Here is a 16517-nt window from a genome sequence, read left to right as displayed (position 1 = left end):
AAGTCTTACTTTAAAAAAAATCCTTTACATGACTTTTTGCATGTTTATAATTTTATACTTAATGATTTCACACATAAAATAAATTATATTATTTTGATGAACTGGTCTATTTTAAATTAAAATTTTAAATTAAAATACCTTCACACTTGATCGAGGGGGTATCAAGCGACTTTAGAGCCATTGCACTCCTGTTTTTTTTTTTAAAGTATTATACTTTTTTCAATTAACTGAAATTATTAATGATTGAAATGAAAGCCGCACATATGATAAGAGCATAGAAGAAAGAGGAATTTGTGAAATATCACATCATGTTTTAAATTCATATTTTCACGATAAATATCATTTCTTCAAGACAAATAATATCTTTTCAAACATGCGCAAAAAGCAATTTATGATATACAGGAACATAAACTCTGATTTAATTCCCTTTTAATTTCACCCATGTTTGTTAGATAAGGTTGAAATACCAGTTTTACATTATGCAATAATAGAAAATAAATATAAATAAAAGATAGGGTGTTGAAAACTTCGCCGAAAATTCAGGCATTATTGAAGACGTGAAATTATGTTTTATCCAAGAAGTAGTTCACCCACTTACGTGGTTGATGGTGAAAGTTGGGCGATATTAAATATACAAAAAACTCTGTAAGAATAAATCCCAGACGTGACGAAATGTAGAAAGTGAAACTAGATCAGTTATGAAAACTTATTTCTTCAGAATTTAAAAAAAAAGTGACAATGGGGATTTCCCCATTTCATATATTGCTCCTGAAACATTTTGACAGAACTGTTTGTTTGTTTGTTTGTTTTTTTATCAAATACATGTATACAGAATGGTTAAAATTCTTACAATGTTAAACCGTCTGTGTAAACAGAAACTCAAAAATCAAAAGACACATATTTACTAAAACATAGTATTCTGATATGACTAAATCATCCAGAAGCATAAATACATGTATATAGAAATTTCAAAATAGGCAATTAGGACCCATGGATACTGACGTCCCCTCCCCCCAAGACTGATCTTACGTCACCACTATAGGGGGAACCCCATAATCCTAAAATATATATAGTACAGCATAAAAGTGCATAAAAATACACGGATAATGAAGCAAATCATCAGCCAAACGACTGTCCATTCTCCGGGGGGTCTGATATTTTATCAGTAAACATGTATTACAGTCAAAATAGGCAAAATCCTAGCTAGTGCACACTTGGTGCTCTGTTTCGAAAAAAAATGGGATAATATGTGTATACCATGAGCTTCATCAACAGAAAAGAAAAAAAATATGCATTACCTGACGCTAGTCATCTTGAATTCAAAATCAGGCCTCTAGTGGAACATTTAATTCATTCATTTTTTTTTTACTCAGTGACTTGCCATTCACACATCCAATTTTATCGCATATTGCATAAACCATTTTGTACACATTGTGGGTCCTTAATTGGGATATCCATTTTCTTTTTATTGTATCATAAAAAAAAACTACGAGCAAGCTTCTATGTTTCGTCCCTTTTTTGTATAAGATTAATAAATACATACTTATAAACTCGCGCGTCGACAGATGTCCAGTTATTTTTCCCCCACCCCATTCAGAATGAAAGTTTTGCTAGCATGTATCATATCTCTTTCTTTACGCTGGAATATATTTTTGGTGTTAAAAATCATTTTCAATGTATACATGTATTTGAATTTTGTTTACTCATAAAGCCACAGAGCAAAAATAGATATCTGTTTTCAGAAATGAGACGAAATTTTAACCATTACCAAAGTTTATATTATGCTGATTCCACAAAGTAATGATAAAATTTCCTGGCTTTTTAGAAATAAAGTTTAATAAGCTATTTGATGTAAATTAATTTCAAATGGTCCTCAAAATACGCAGTATATTAGTAAATAAGTTCTACTATTTGTATGAAAAAGCTGTATAAATTTATATAATTGTGATAATTCCTATGTATTAACCCCCCTCCCCTGCAAAAAAGGAATAAGTGATATAAAGAAAATTAGCAATATTACCTTCTCGGCCCACCCCCTGTTTTATGTGCATTTTAAGTACGATATTTCAAAATATCAAAACAGGAAAACAAGCGAACGGTGAGTGAACGATGTGTGAACGCTGAACTCAACTTGGTGAACGGTAGGTGAACGCTGAACGGTGAGCGAACGCAGAACTACATCTGGTTCCGGGGCCATAAAACTTAGATGAGCTCTCTTTTGATCTCAGTCTCACTTTTCTACTATTAATTCCTTTGGTAAAAGTGAGACTGAGATCAAAAGTGATCTCGTCTAAGTTTTATGGCCCCGGAACCTGATGTTATTGATGTGTGAAACACGACTTAAAAATATATAATTAATGTAGGAAAAAATCTCGTGAACGCAGGAACGAAATTGGATGATAGATACGCTCGACGAAACATCGCTTTATAAGACAAGGTTCAAAAACAGGCTCCAGTACGAAATAGATATAAATTATATTAAAATAAAATCTGAGGGAGCAATGTGGTGAATTAGTTTTAAGAAATGTTCTTAGGATCATTTAAAATTCATTTTATCAATAACTAGAATATAGCATTGGGGAAAAAATACGAGAATTAAGGAAATATTCAGAGAGTTATGTTTGAGGGACGAATGAACAACTACAAACGCATATGCACTTTATTTTTTCTCAATCATTTTTGAACACATTTTTTACACTGTTCCGGTTATATTTTGCAACCCCCTCCCCGGCCCAGTTTAGACTCCATGAAAATCTTAATTATCGTTAGCATTATCTACTGATGGACTTTTAATCATGACTTAGGCCTTTATGTTATGGTAATTGTGGAACACAACTATTCCCGATACCATATATAGATGTTTTTCGTATAACTCAAGTTCAAGTTCACTTTAATCGCCCAAACCAAAAAATTTGGTATATGGGCTACTTCATTAATATATATACATTTCAAACAAACTGGTCAGAGGAACAAAAACTATATATATATATATATATATATATATATATATATATATATATATATATATATATATATATATAAACAGATTGTGGTACAAAATAAAAAAAAATAAATAAATAAAAATAATAAATAAATTAATAATAATACTAAAGTATGAAATATATAAAGGAGGACAGACAGCATCATAAACTTTTAAACTTTTGAGTTGACATAAGTTCCGTAAATTTAATAACATTCGGCCTGTGAGAATAATAATTACCCAGATACTTTTTTCGTACATTTGCTAAAGCTTTGCATTCTAGAATATAATGAAATTCGTCAGCAACATGACCATTATTACAAAGTGTACAAATTCTTTCAGATAATGGTATACCATACCATCTTCCAGTTCCTATTGGTAGATGATGATTTGTAGTCCGAAATTTTAAAATGTATTTTTCTAAATTTAGGGAATAATTTACAAAAATAATTTTCAAATCCAAAGTTTTGTTTAAAGATTCTGTAATTTTTTCCTTTTGACGAATCATAAACGTCACTGAACCAATTTTGAATAAATTGATCTTGTAATATTTGCTTAACAGTAGCACTTATCCATTCATAACTGATATTAACACCCTGTTGGTACCATACATTTGATAAACCACACATATTACAGATTTTTTTCTGTATGCTGTTTAACCAGGGGTTTGTTAAATTTCCATCACTATAAAGTTTAAACGTGTAATTGTATAACACATTTACAATTTTATTTTGCGGGCCTGAAAAAAGTTTTGCCCAGTATGAGATCATTCTACAATATATTGAGATGTATAGAGGAAAACGCCCTGTTCCACCATAAACCATATATGCTGGCGTGGAGCTTTTTAAATTAAGTACATGCTTTAAAAATTTCAGATGTAAACGTTCAATAACATCGAGATCAAACTGGCAGTCGACTGTTAAATTAAATTGTCTAATTTTTATAAAAATTCATAAAGATGTTTTTTTGTTTTACAAAATGAACCTGCACGTGAAAATACAACACCTGAATATATAAATTCTTTAACATTTCTATAACTAAATTGTCATAATAAAATTTTCTTTTTAACATTGGACCTTTCGAAAATACAAGAATCTTTGTTTTTTCAACGTTCACTTACAATTTCCATTGAGAACAATATGTATGAAATTCGTTTAAAGCATGTTGTAGCTCATCAACTGATTCAGCCATAATAACAGTGTCGTCTGCATAGAAAAGTACCAATAGTTTAAAGAATATTAGCAATTCATTCTCAATGGTATTTGTAATACTTTGCAAGCCTACAACATTCTTATTCAATAAAAAATCTTCAAGATCATTTATATACATTGAAAATAAAAAAGGTGAAAGATTTTCTCCCTGCCCTACTCCGACATTACAGCTAAAAAATTCTGTCTACATGCTATTCATTTTTACCATAGACTTAACACTTTTGTACATGTTTTGAATATAATGAAAACATTTGCCGTTTATTCCACTAATATGTAACTTAGCCCAAAGCCCATTACTCGACACGGTATCGAACGCTTGTTTGAAATCGATGAAAGCACAAAATAATTTTCTCTTTCCTTGCATTAAAATATCAGATAAAAATTGTAATGTTAGAATATGATGTAGTGTAGAATAACCTTTCCTAAAACCCGCTTGATTTTCTTGAAGTAGATTATTTCATTTGAATATTCTTCCAATCTCTTATTCAAGATGCATGTAAACACTTTTCCTAAGCAACTAAGTAAAGTTATAGGGCGATAATTATCAGGCTTTGTGAGATCTCCTTTGTTTTTATATATCGGCTTTATTAAACCAATCAGCCATTCTTCCGGGACGATTCCACTTTCATATATCATGTTAATTTTTTTTTTTAAATAGATTGGCATATAAATAAAGATAATGTTGATGAAATGTGTTCATTCAAAATCTTATCATATCCTGGTGATTTGCCATTTTTAATTTTTTTAAAGCCTGTATTATTTTTCTTCTCGTATTTCAGAATTTAAAAACTCATCGGATATGTAGTTTACCTCATTTGTGACAGATGCTGAATTATCACAAAATGAATTTTGCTCTTCGTGGTCACTTTCATTAACATTTTTCAAAAACTTGAACAGATCATTACTATTAACAGCACACTTTTTCTCTTTATCAGAAGCGTTCAAAATTTTCCAGTAGTCTTTCGAGTTTTTTGAACGTAGTTTTTTAATTTATCTGATAAATCATTTCTATATTTTTGTATCCATTTATTCATCGTCTTTTTATATTCTTTATACTCATGGCAACAAGATTTAATTTATTTTCTGCTGAATTATGTCTATTGAGCATTTTCTTTGCTAAGTGAAGTTTTTTCCTAGCCGTAATAACAGTTTTTGTTAAACCATGGTTTGTTACGCTTAGGTCTGTCTGGTGTTAGGTCTGCAATGCTGTTTAAGGATTAATTGTGGGATTCTAACGAGATGCAGAGTCAATCCGATAGCTTGAACTAAAACAGAAATATATGTAGAGACAATGTGAACCGACATTTTAGGTTAAAATAAAATAAATACATGTTTTTAAATCCAGAAAGACCAGTGGTGGTACAACGTAAACAAACCGGAGTGGCATACCTTTCTTTCTTATAATGTATAGTGGGGTATTTTTGTGTGGAACGATTATTTTGGGGTTTTCACGATTTTTTCCTTTGGTACACATGATGAATAAGTGCAATAAATATAATTTGTGAAAAAAAATGTCCAAGAAGCCCCGGGGTAGAATACCGGGGAGGGGGGGGGAGGGTCCTGTCCACAAGTACCTGTGTAACAGCACCGATATTTTTATCATTTCCTAAACGACTGTTAACTATGTAAATATCATTTTTTTTTACCAAATTCTACTAATTTATAACCAAAATTATTAACAGTCGAGTCTTGGACAATTCTCTGTAAAGGTATAGAACGCTTCTCAAAAATAATGGATCGTGATTCAATTTCATTATGAGAAAAATCATCAGTTATATTTACATTTGACAAGAAAATATCTGGAGTGAAATAAGAAGCAAAAGAAGGACGGTTTAGTATATTGAAACAAGCAGTTGTTAAATTTAGTACGATTGGATGCCGCTGTTTATAATTTAAAAAAAGGTTTCCAATGATTACAGTATGTGATAGACATTGAAATAAATCAAATGCTTTATATATATATATATATATATATATATATATATATATATATATATATATATATATATATATATATATATATATATATATATATATATATATATATATATATATATTCTTTTTTACATATTTTGTTTACATAGGCCCTAACAACGATTTTAAAAGGGGGCCCCATAAAAAAAAAATCTGAAAAGCAAATAAATAAATAAAAAAAACCTTACAGCAACAATTAAAAGGGGGAACTAGCAGCTATATGAAAATTTTCTATAGCAAAATACTATACTCACAAAAAAGTTGGGGGCCTGGGGTCCCCCTGCTCCCCGCCTCAGGCGTTCTACGTACGGCATTTCATAACGTTAACATTACAGTACTACTGCATATTTTGAAGATATGGAAGACGTAAACATTATGCCTCGGCAACAAAAAAACAAACAAAAAAAAACCAAACAAACACACACAAACAAAGAAAACAAATAAACAACTCCACCAACCCACCAACCCCCCATGCACCCCCAAGTACGGTATATTTCTGTCACATCTGGACGCATAAGATGATGAGATTCGAGTGTTCTAATAATCATGAGAAAATATAGTTGTTTTTTATAACTATAATAATTCTTTATTAAACAACTTTAAGCCATACGGCCCATCAGCATATTTCCCTACATCATTGGGAATACCCTTTATAATCCAGACACTTTACATGTCTACATGTGTAATGCAGTAATTGTGTCTCTCACGGTATCCTAAGGTATACCCACCGAAACACAGGCACGTAAAGTAAGGGGGCGGCCAAAAGTTCTATTTGGTGGGGTGGGGGCGTAGGTTCCAACTTCTTTCATAAGCTAAATTTTATTTACACATTACCACACTGCCCTGATTTGATTATATTGCAACAAAAAGGAAAGGGGGCAATCTCCCTTTTAATGAACATTTTCAACAGTAAAAGATTATGTTTGGTGCGAAAAAAGAGGGGTAGCCCCCCCCCCCTCCGAAACTACGTGCCTTGCATACATACACACACACAAAACATACACATCTTATAGAAGGATCATCAAAATTAAAGTATATATACAACAGTAACACAAACCTCATCACGACAGGTCCACTGTACCAATATCCAGCAAGTTATCAACAATTGATATTTATAAATCATTTTCATAAATGTATAATAAAGCGAAGGTTAATAAAAACACAAAAAAATGTATGAATTTGTCTAAGATACCCAAAAAAAAAGATGAAATACATACCGTAGACTGCTGTCTTCTTTTTTACATTGTTGGGAACTTGATTTTTTTATTTATTACGAATAATTTTCTCCAGATGAAACAAGTTGTGAAGGTGAGTTAGTCATATGAAAAACAACTAATGAGTCAGGAACATTGCGTATTTATTTATTTATTTATTTATTTTTTGCATGCACTTTTGGAGAACGCTCTTTCAAAATTTTACATAAACCTGGCAGTAACTGCAAACACAGTCTATCTTTAATTAGTTTTGACGCACATTAATCTTATCTGATGCGAACGATGTTTGAAAAATAATTTTAAAAATGCAGAAAATATTATGAAGGCAGGAACAAATTCAAGGATACAGATACGCTCGAAGAAACATCACATTTTAATGAACAAAAAAATAACCTATGTGTAATAATAATGAAAAATAAAAGATTTTACTGAATAATGACCAAAGGAGATAAAAAATACAACAAAATAAAAAATTGTCCAATATTATAAAACTCAGTATTAAGCCAGTTATTTTTCTTTAGTAAATAATTATTTTTAAATAAAATGGTGCAATGTTTCTGATGTTTAAAAAAAATCGAGCCTGTTATAATGTATACTGGTCGTAATGAAGCTAGAAAGATCAGTATCTTATAAATACTGCCTGGTCATGTAGTTCTAGACATTGTCATTCAGCATTTAAGATTGCTGGGTGGTCATGGCCATTTTTAGACTATATTGATCTCCTTTAGAAGAAGAGCTCCATATAAAGATATACAAAAATTATATATCAAATTTTAAAACTAAAATGTATGAAGTTTTTCTTTGCCAAATGATAGTTGACAGCTTAAGATATCATATCTAAAAAAAAAAAAATAATAAGTGATATCTGATGGTTCATTTGTTAACCCCCAGCCTCCTTAATATATACAAACACAAATATAAAAGATAGTGTAATGTGTTTGTGTGATAGCTTGTCGGCGTGTTGTGTAAAGTTGCGTTAGCTTGATGGAGTTTTGTGTCACTAACGCACTGTTCCACTTATGCCCTATTGGGACAACATACAAAGGTTTATCAATATATCAATTGGACAGCACTTGGTCTACCACCTGACTGACCAACCAACCATGACAATCCATAGAAAGATTATGTTGTTTACATTTTGATATCACTCCATACATAGCTTTAACAGATTTATTGTATTGTTCTTTTATATTTTGCTTAAAAGATCCTGCTTTTGAAAAATATATTCCTAAGTACTTATAACTGTCAACGACCTCTAGACTTAAACCATTATAAGTAAAATATAAATCCTGTGTTTTTCGACCTCTTCCAAAAATCATTATTTTTGTCTTGTCATTCACTTTTAACCGCCATTTTATACAATATTCATGAAAACAATTCAACATATTTTGTAATGACTCAGGGTTTTCAGCAAATAATACAGTGTCATCAGCATACAACAGAGCAAAAAGCTTGATATATACATGAAGTTCATTCTCAATCATTTCACTGACAGATAGTTTCTCCAGACCAGTTATATTATTCATGGTGAGGAATGATTCTAAATCATTTAAATAGAGAGAAAACAGAAAAGGGGATAAATTTTCACCCTATCTTACACTAAGTTGACAAGGGAAGGTGTCAGATAGAACACCATTTACTTTAGTTTTGTCTTGATACCCTCAAAGATTTTCTTGATAATCCTAAAACATTTTCCATCTATATTACAATCAAATAATATTTTGTTCCAGAGTCCTATTCTCCACATAGAATCAAAAGCTTTTTCAAAATCAATAAACGCACAAAAGATTCTTCTTTTTATCTTTTTGAATATTTCGATGATTGTATGCAAAGTAAATATATGATCAGTCTTACCATAATTTTTACGAAATCCAGCTTGATTTTCTTGTATTAATTAGTTTAAATTCTTCTGAATATCTATTAAGTCTATTATTTAAAATGGATGTAAATAGCTTTCCAACACAACTAATTAAGGTTATTGGGCGGTAATTTTTGGGTTCGGTATCATCACCTTTATTCTTATAGATAGGAATTATTTCACCACACAACCATTCGGAGGTGAAACAACCACTGTTAAAAATTTTGTGGAATATTTTTTGATAGAGAGGTACCATTAAGTTGCATGAGCTTTTAACCAATTTTCCGTTTATTTTTAAACATGATTCAAACACAAATATAAAAGATGGTGTGATGTGTTTATGTGATAGCTCATCGGCGTGTTGTGAAAAGTTGCGTTAGCTTGATGGCGTGTTGTGTCACTAACGCACTGTTCCACTTATGCCCTATTGGGACAACATACAAAGGTTTATCAATATATCAATTGGACAGCACTTGGTCTACCACCTGACTGACCAACCAACCAATCAACATACAGATGCAAACCAATTTGCCGTTTTAATGATAAATATGATTTATTTTGTACTAAGTATAACTAAGTATAATTATAATAAAAATCTGACAAAGTAACACATATTTTAATAATGATCTGCAACCATGGAGTAAATAAATACTTAATACATTATGATATACATATTTACAATAGAAACAACCACGCACATTTACATAGTCAAACTGAACTTTTAAAACACTTCCCTCATCAGAAACTCTTCACTGTTTGGAGATACATTTACTCAGGCTTTTCTTTCCTGCTGCCCTTTTCTTGGTATAAAGTCTCTAGGCTGTTTTATCACTTTTTCTGTAGATATCTTTTGTAAATGGACTGTTGAGAAAAAGAGGTTCTTTCAGCAAACATATTTCATCTTTCACTGAGGCATTTTCATGAACATATATATATATATATTCATGATCATATAAAATGTTAACAGTAACATGAAACCATTAACAACATATACATTAAAACATGCTTATAACAAAGTGCCAGGGACCATTATAAGTGTAATTGGTTATATCCATTAGGTTACAATATATTTTAAAGTCACAGGGAATGAAAATCACTTTGTAGAAAGTGTCATTTCATTATACATGTTATAAGCATGTTCGCTATAAGTTTGTTTTACTGTATTCACATTTTATTAGTCCCCTACCGGTGAAAAAGGAGGGGACTATAGTCTGTCCCACTTGGTTTTCTGCACTTTTTTCTAAAAGCTTGCAGATATTAAGCTGATTTTAGGTATGCAAGTGTATCTTGATGAGTTACACATCAAGTTTGCATTTCATTCCGCTTCAATGATTTTTGACGGAATTACGACCTTTTCAATTTTTCACGGTTTTCTGCAATTTTTTTTTCTAAACGCTTGCAGATATTGAGCTGAGTTTTGGTTTGTAACTTAACCTTGATGAGTTATAGATCAAGTTTGCATTTCGTTCCGCTTCATTGATTTTTGACAGAATTATGGCATTTTCAATTTTTAACGGGAACCATATTACACTTGCTGGTAGGGGACTAGTACTGCTAATGCAATACTCTCAGAATGCTTCTTCAATACTGTATGTATGAATGTAAACTCTTCAGATTTGTGAAAGTGTAAAATATCAACCAAATATTACAATTGTATTTTGTGTTGGTTTATCTCTGATGTTTGTTGTTTATTTTATTGGCTTCAAAGGTTTTTTCTTGACAAAAGAATGGAATTGTAATTTTTGGATGGATTTTTGAAGTGAACATATTTTATTATGATAAATACATAAAGGCGTAGCAGACATTGCCTTCATAAAGTGCAGCTCTCCATAAAACTGCTTTCTGAAATATGCTTTATGAAGGCCTTATACTACTAATGTGATCACTACAGAATACAATTTTCTTCTTTCTTTTTTAGATGATTGCTACAATTATCAGTTATTTTTTTCTCAGCAACTTGGAATTGGAACAACCTGAATTTTATGAATATATAAAAATTAATGCAAATATATTTTGAATTTCTAATTTATAAATAGAACTAAAACAACAATTGACAATATTTTTCATAACATAATTTTCAGGTTATTCATTCTTAATACTTCAAGCTTTGCTTTTCACCAAAAGAAAAAAAAAATCTCCAGTGCCTCATTTACTATTTATAAAGCTTTACTTAAGAATAAAAAAAAAACCTTACCCCTCAAAGAAGAGGGCTACTTTGTAGATCAGTCCGACAAGGCATGTTAATAACAAACCAGCTTGACTAGCTTTCCTACAAAAAAAAGAATTCAAATCTGAGCTTTAATGAATATTTAAGTACTTATTTTGATAGAAATAAATTGATGATCTTTCTATATTCTTCCAAAATCCCATGAATGTATGGTAAAAAGAAATGATTAAAATACGCTACTTAGTCCAAAGTAAAGACAAAGACAGCTGTTGTGCAATGTTCAGACAAAGTCAGCTGTTGTGCAATGTTCAGACAAAGTCAGCTGTTGTGCAATGTTCAGACAAAGACAGCTGTTGTGCAATGTTCAGACAAAGTCAGCTGTTGTGCAATGTTCAGACAAAGTCAGCTGTTGTGCAATGTTCAGACAAGACAGCTGTTGTGCAATGTTCAGACAAGACAGCTGTTGTGCAATGTTCAGACAAAGTCAGCTGTTGTGCAATGTTCAGACAAGACAGCTGTTGTGCAATGTTCAGACAAAGTCAGCTGTTGTGCAATGTTAAGACAAAGTCATTTTTTGTGCAATGTTCACACAAAGTCAGCTGTTGTGCAATGTTCAGACAAGACAGCTGTTGTGCAATGTTCAGACAAAGACAGCTGTTGTGCAATGTTCAGCTGTTGTGCAATGTTCAGACAAAGACAGCTGTTGTGCAATGTTCAGCTGTTGTGCAATGTTCAGACAAAGTCAGCTTTTGTGTAATGTTCACACAGAGTCAGCTGTTGTGCAATGTTCACACAAAGTCAGCTGTTGTGTTCAGACAAATTGCCTCTGCTTACTGTGACTTTACACAGCTGACCAAACTGAAATTGTTTCTTCTTGGAGGACCATAGAGATGTATTTCCTAACAGTATACTTACACTATTGCAGTTCCTCCAAATATAAGAGTAGACCCCCAGTACATAGGATTGTCTATTACATTAAATGGAAAATCTGTCACTTTAGCGTCCATTAATATTCCAAAATAGTCACCTACAATGATAAAAATCCAAAGTTAAACATAGGCATTACTGTAATTATAAACCTTTTTTGCCAATAAAATTCAAAATTTATCAAAATTCATCTACAACTTTGCAATTTTTATACCTGCATGATTTTTATTCTATATACACTTAGGTATAAATGGTTTAGGAGATGAAATATTAACAAACAAAGAATGTTGCAAAACTCATAGATTATTCCTACATGAAAAGTAAAGTATCACTAAAGTATCACTAAGGTTTAAAAGTACTTTAGCTATCAGTTCTACATAAAAGTCAGTAAAGCCCCAATTATCAAAATTGTAACTTGCACTATATGTGGTTACAATAATTATGAGGTCTTAAAGCAACATTTTTAAATGCAGGAAGACATAATATCAAACCCAAATGGATTTCTTAGTTTTCAACACTCTTTTTGGGATATACTTTGTGCAATAATCTAATTATCAATTTAGTTTATATCATTCTCCATTCAATCAAAATGTGCTTAAAATCAAAAATACCCATGGATGTGAGAGTGTCTTATAATAATGAAATCATTTCAAACCTTTGACTTTTAGTTATGACCTTGACCAGTTCAAAGTAAATCGAATGTGAAATCCCTACCTCTGATGGTCATTTTTATTTTAATTATAATTAAAGACTACAGAGGCAAACACATTGACTGGATCATAAGGTACCTACAACGATGTTATAAAGTTTATATACATACCTAGAAAGGTTCCATAGAAACCTAAAGCCCAGTAGCTAGAGAACACAAGCAGGGAACCAATCAGAATACAGCTATAGCCCAGTAACAGGAAGTTGTTGTCATACAGGAATGGCCACTCTGGCTGACTGTCACAAGCAAGTTTAAACCTACATAACAGAGAATATACATAATATCACATAACAGAGGATATACATAATATTACATAACAGAGGATATACATAATATCACATAACAGAGGATATACATAATATCACATAACAGAGGATATACATAATAGCACATATCAGAGGATATACATAATATCACATATCAGAGGATATATATAATATCACATAACAGAGGATATACATAATATCACATAACAGAGGATATACATATATCACATAACAGAGGATATACATATATCACATAACAGAGGATATACATAATATCACATAACAGAGGATATACATATATCACATAACAGAGGATATACATATATCACATAACAGAGGATATACATAATATCATATAACAGAGGATATTAATATCACATAACAGAGGATATACATATATCACATAACAGAGGATATACATATATCACATAACAGAGGATATACATATATCACATAACAGAGGATATACATAATATCACATAACAGAGGATATACAACATATCACATAACAGAGGATATACATAATATTACATAGCAGAGGATATACATAATATCACTTATTATGCTTCCTGTCAGTTTGTCTCTTTCATTTGGAAATTTGATCCCCCATTGTGGGCCCACCCTTACCACCAGGAGTTCTCATTTGAACAAATTTGAATCTACACTACTTGAGGATGCCTCCATATCAATATGACTAAACATGGCTTTTCCGTTCTTGAGAGAAAGATTTTTTCCTATATATTCCTATGTAAAACTTTCATCCCCCATTGTGGCCCAAACCTACCCCTGGAGGTCATCATTTGAATAAACTTTGAATCTAAACTACCTAAGTAGTTCTTGAGAAGAAGAGTTTTAATGAATTTTTATGTATTCCTATTTTAAACTTTGATCACCCGTTATGGCCCCACCCTACCCTCGGGGGTCATGATTTGAATAAAATTGAATCTACACTACCTGAGGATGCTTCCATATAAATATGACCAATCATTGCTTTGCTGTTCTTGAGAAGAAAATTTTTAAAGAATTTTCCTATGTATTCCTATGTAAAACTTTAATCACCCATTGTCCCCCCCACCCCCACCCTATCCCCGGGGTCATGATTTGAACAAACTTGAATCTTCAAAACTTGAGGATACTTCCATATAAAAATGACCAATCATGGCTCTGCTATTCTTGAGCAGATTTTAAAGAATTTTCCTTTGTATTCCTATGTAAAACTTTAATTGCCCATTGTGGCCCCACCCTATACCCAGGGGTCATGATTTGAACAAACTTAAATCTTCACTATTTGATAATGTTTTCACATAAGTTTCATCTTTCCTGGCTTAGTGGTTCTTGAGAAGAAGATTTTTAAAAGATGTCAGTAATTTTTCACTAATTCCTAATTATCTCCCCTTGAAAGAGGGCGTGGGCCTTCATTTGAACTAACTTGAATCCCCTTTACCCAATAATACTTTGTAGCAAGTTTGGTTGAAATTGGCCCGGTGGTTCTTGAGATGAAGTCAAAAATATGAAAATTTACAGACGGACGGACGGACAGACAGATGGACGTCGGACAAAATGTGATCAGAAAAGCTCACTTGAACCTGAGCTGATAAAAGTAATCGGGTCTCATCATAACTTATTAAAGTAATAAGGTCACATCATAAATAATAAAAGTAATCAGGTCTCATCATAAGTAATTATAGTTTCATCAAAAGTAATTGTAAGTAATCAGGTCTTAAATAAGTAATAAAAGTAATCAGGTCACAACATAAGTAATAAGGTCTCATTTTTAGTTATCATAAGTAATCAATTCTTATCATAGGTAATCATAAGTAATGCATTATAAGTAATTATTTCTCATTATAGGTTTCCATGTCTCATCCTAAATAATCATATGTAATGATGTCTGATTACAAGCTATATAAGTAATTAGTTCTCATCATAAGTAATTTTAAGTAATTAAGACTCATAATAAGTTATTATAAGAAATCAGGACTCAGCGTAAGAAATCAGCACTTACCACCAATCCCTGAAAAATCCTAGTCCTACAATAGTTATGGCCAGAAAAACACAACCCTTTCTTGGGCCCCCGAATATTGAAGATATTATGTGGTGTCTGTATTCTAATCTAGCGACCTGTAAATGTGAAAAAAGAAGATAATGGTCACAACTAATCAAAAAGCACAACTCTGACACCAGTCTTGTTGGAAATTCCAGAAACTTCTTAAATTGACAGGAATTAAGTGTTGATGTCCAATTTTGTCTCAAATTTAAGTCACTTTTCATTAAAAATTATATCAGCTATATTATCATCCTTGATGGCCATGGAAATTCTATTCTGAGATACTTTAAGATGTTAATCTCTACTTATGGAACACCTGCACTGTCTTAATTATGACAAAATTAAATTTATGATGTCTCTTTATCATTTTGTGATGTGCTTTAAATTTAATGATTATTGAAAGTATCTTATGAAATATGCACTAAATATTCTGCACTAAAACACCTGACCTAATTGATTACTTAATTAAGCTAAAATATGAAAGGGAAATCTAAAATATGGCTAACTTCTGTTCAGAAAAAGTCAACAAAAACATCTGGTAATATACTAGCTCCTTTCGAATGATTCTCTCACCATACAAATCAACAGTATACCTAAAAAATATTCAGAAATAAACTTACTTGTACATACCACATTCCAAAACAGAGGATTAAAGATAATTGTTGCCATGGAAATCCATAAAATCTTGTCATCAAGTCTGACAAATGTGTCTACTTCTTCACCAGGCTTCCCCATACTGTAAAGTGTAAGACTCAGAGTTTTAAACATTGACGGAATCTGAAGTTAAGCCTTCTCTGTAACAGGACTAATTGAGATTTTTCACATCATGCATTCATCTTCATCATTAATGCTCTAATTTTATGGATTGAAAAACACATTGGACCAGACCATTACTTAAGACCCCCCCCCCCTCCTCCCTCCCTCCCTCCCCTATAAAAAATAAAACAAAACAAAACAAAATTAAACTACACACTGTCAGGTAATCTAACTATTGAGTTAACAGGCCAATGACAAGCAATCATGTACATATATAAATGTCTTCTTTCAATCATCAATTTTCTTTTTATTGATTAAATAAAATAAAGTCCAGAGGAATAACCTAAATCAAGCAAGTCACTTAATGATAGTATAACTGATAAACCCCTGATAAAGGATGAAGAGTTG

At 31.5% G+C, this 16517-nt stretch overlaps 1 protein-coding gene across 1 annotated transcript; it reads right to left on the bottom strand.

Moving 5' to 3' along the window:
- Nucleotides 1-9834: 9834 nt before the first annotated feature.
- LOC133198825 (uncharacterized) lies at nucleotides 9835-16088 on the bottom strand. The gene is made up of 6 exons (XM_061334793.1): nucleotides 15984-16088; nucleotides 15312-15427; nucleotides 13152-13297; nucleotides 12320-12431; nucleotides 11432-11506; nucleotides 9835-10098 (listed from the first exon to the last, which is right to left on the bottom strand). Exons 1-6 carry the CDS (start codon nucleotides 16086-16088, stop codon nucleotides 10053-10055), a joined length of 600 nt encoding a protein of 199 aa, XP_061190777.1. The 3' UTR covers nucleotides 9835-10052.
- Between the last annotated feature and the right edge of the window lie 429 nt (nucleotides 16089-16517).

This window comes from Saccostrea echinata, unplaced genomic scaffold (genome assembly GCF_033153115.1).
Source record: "Saccostrea echinata isolate AGI-Se365-2 ecotype Australia unplaced genomic scaffold, CSIRO_AGI_Sech_v1 ptg000033l, whole genome shotgun sequence".
Classification (NCBI taxonomy): Eukaryota; Metazoa; Mollusca; class Bivalvia; order Ostreida; family Ostreidae; genus Saccostrea; species Saccostrea echinata.
Note: the sequence above shows the minus strand (reverse complement) of the source record. Positions and strands in the feature narration are given on the sequence as shown.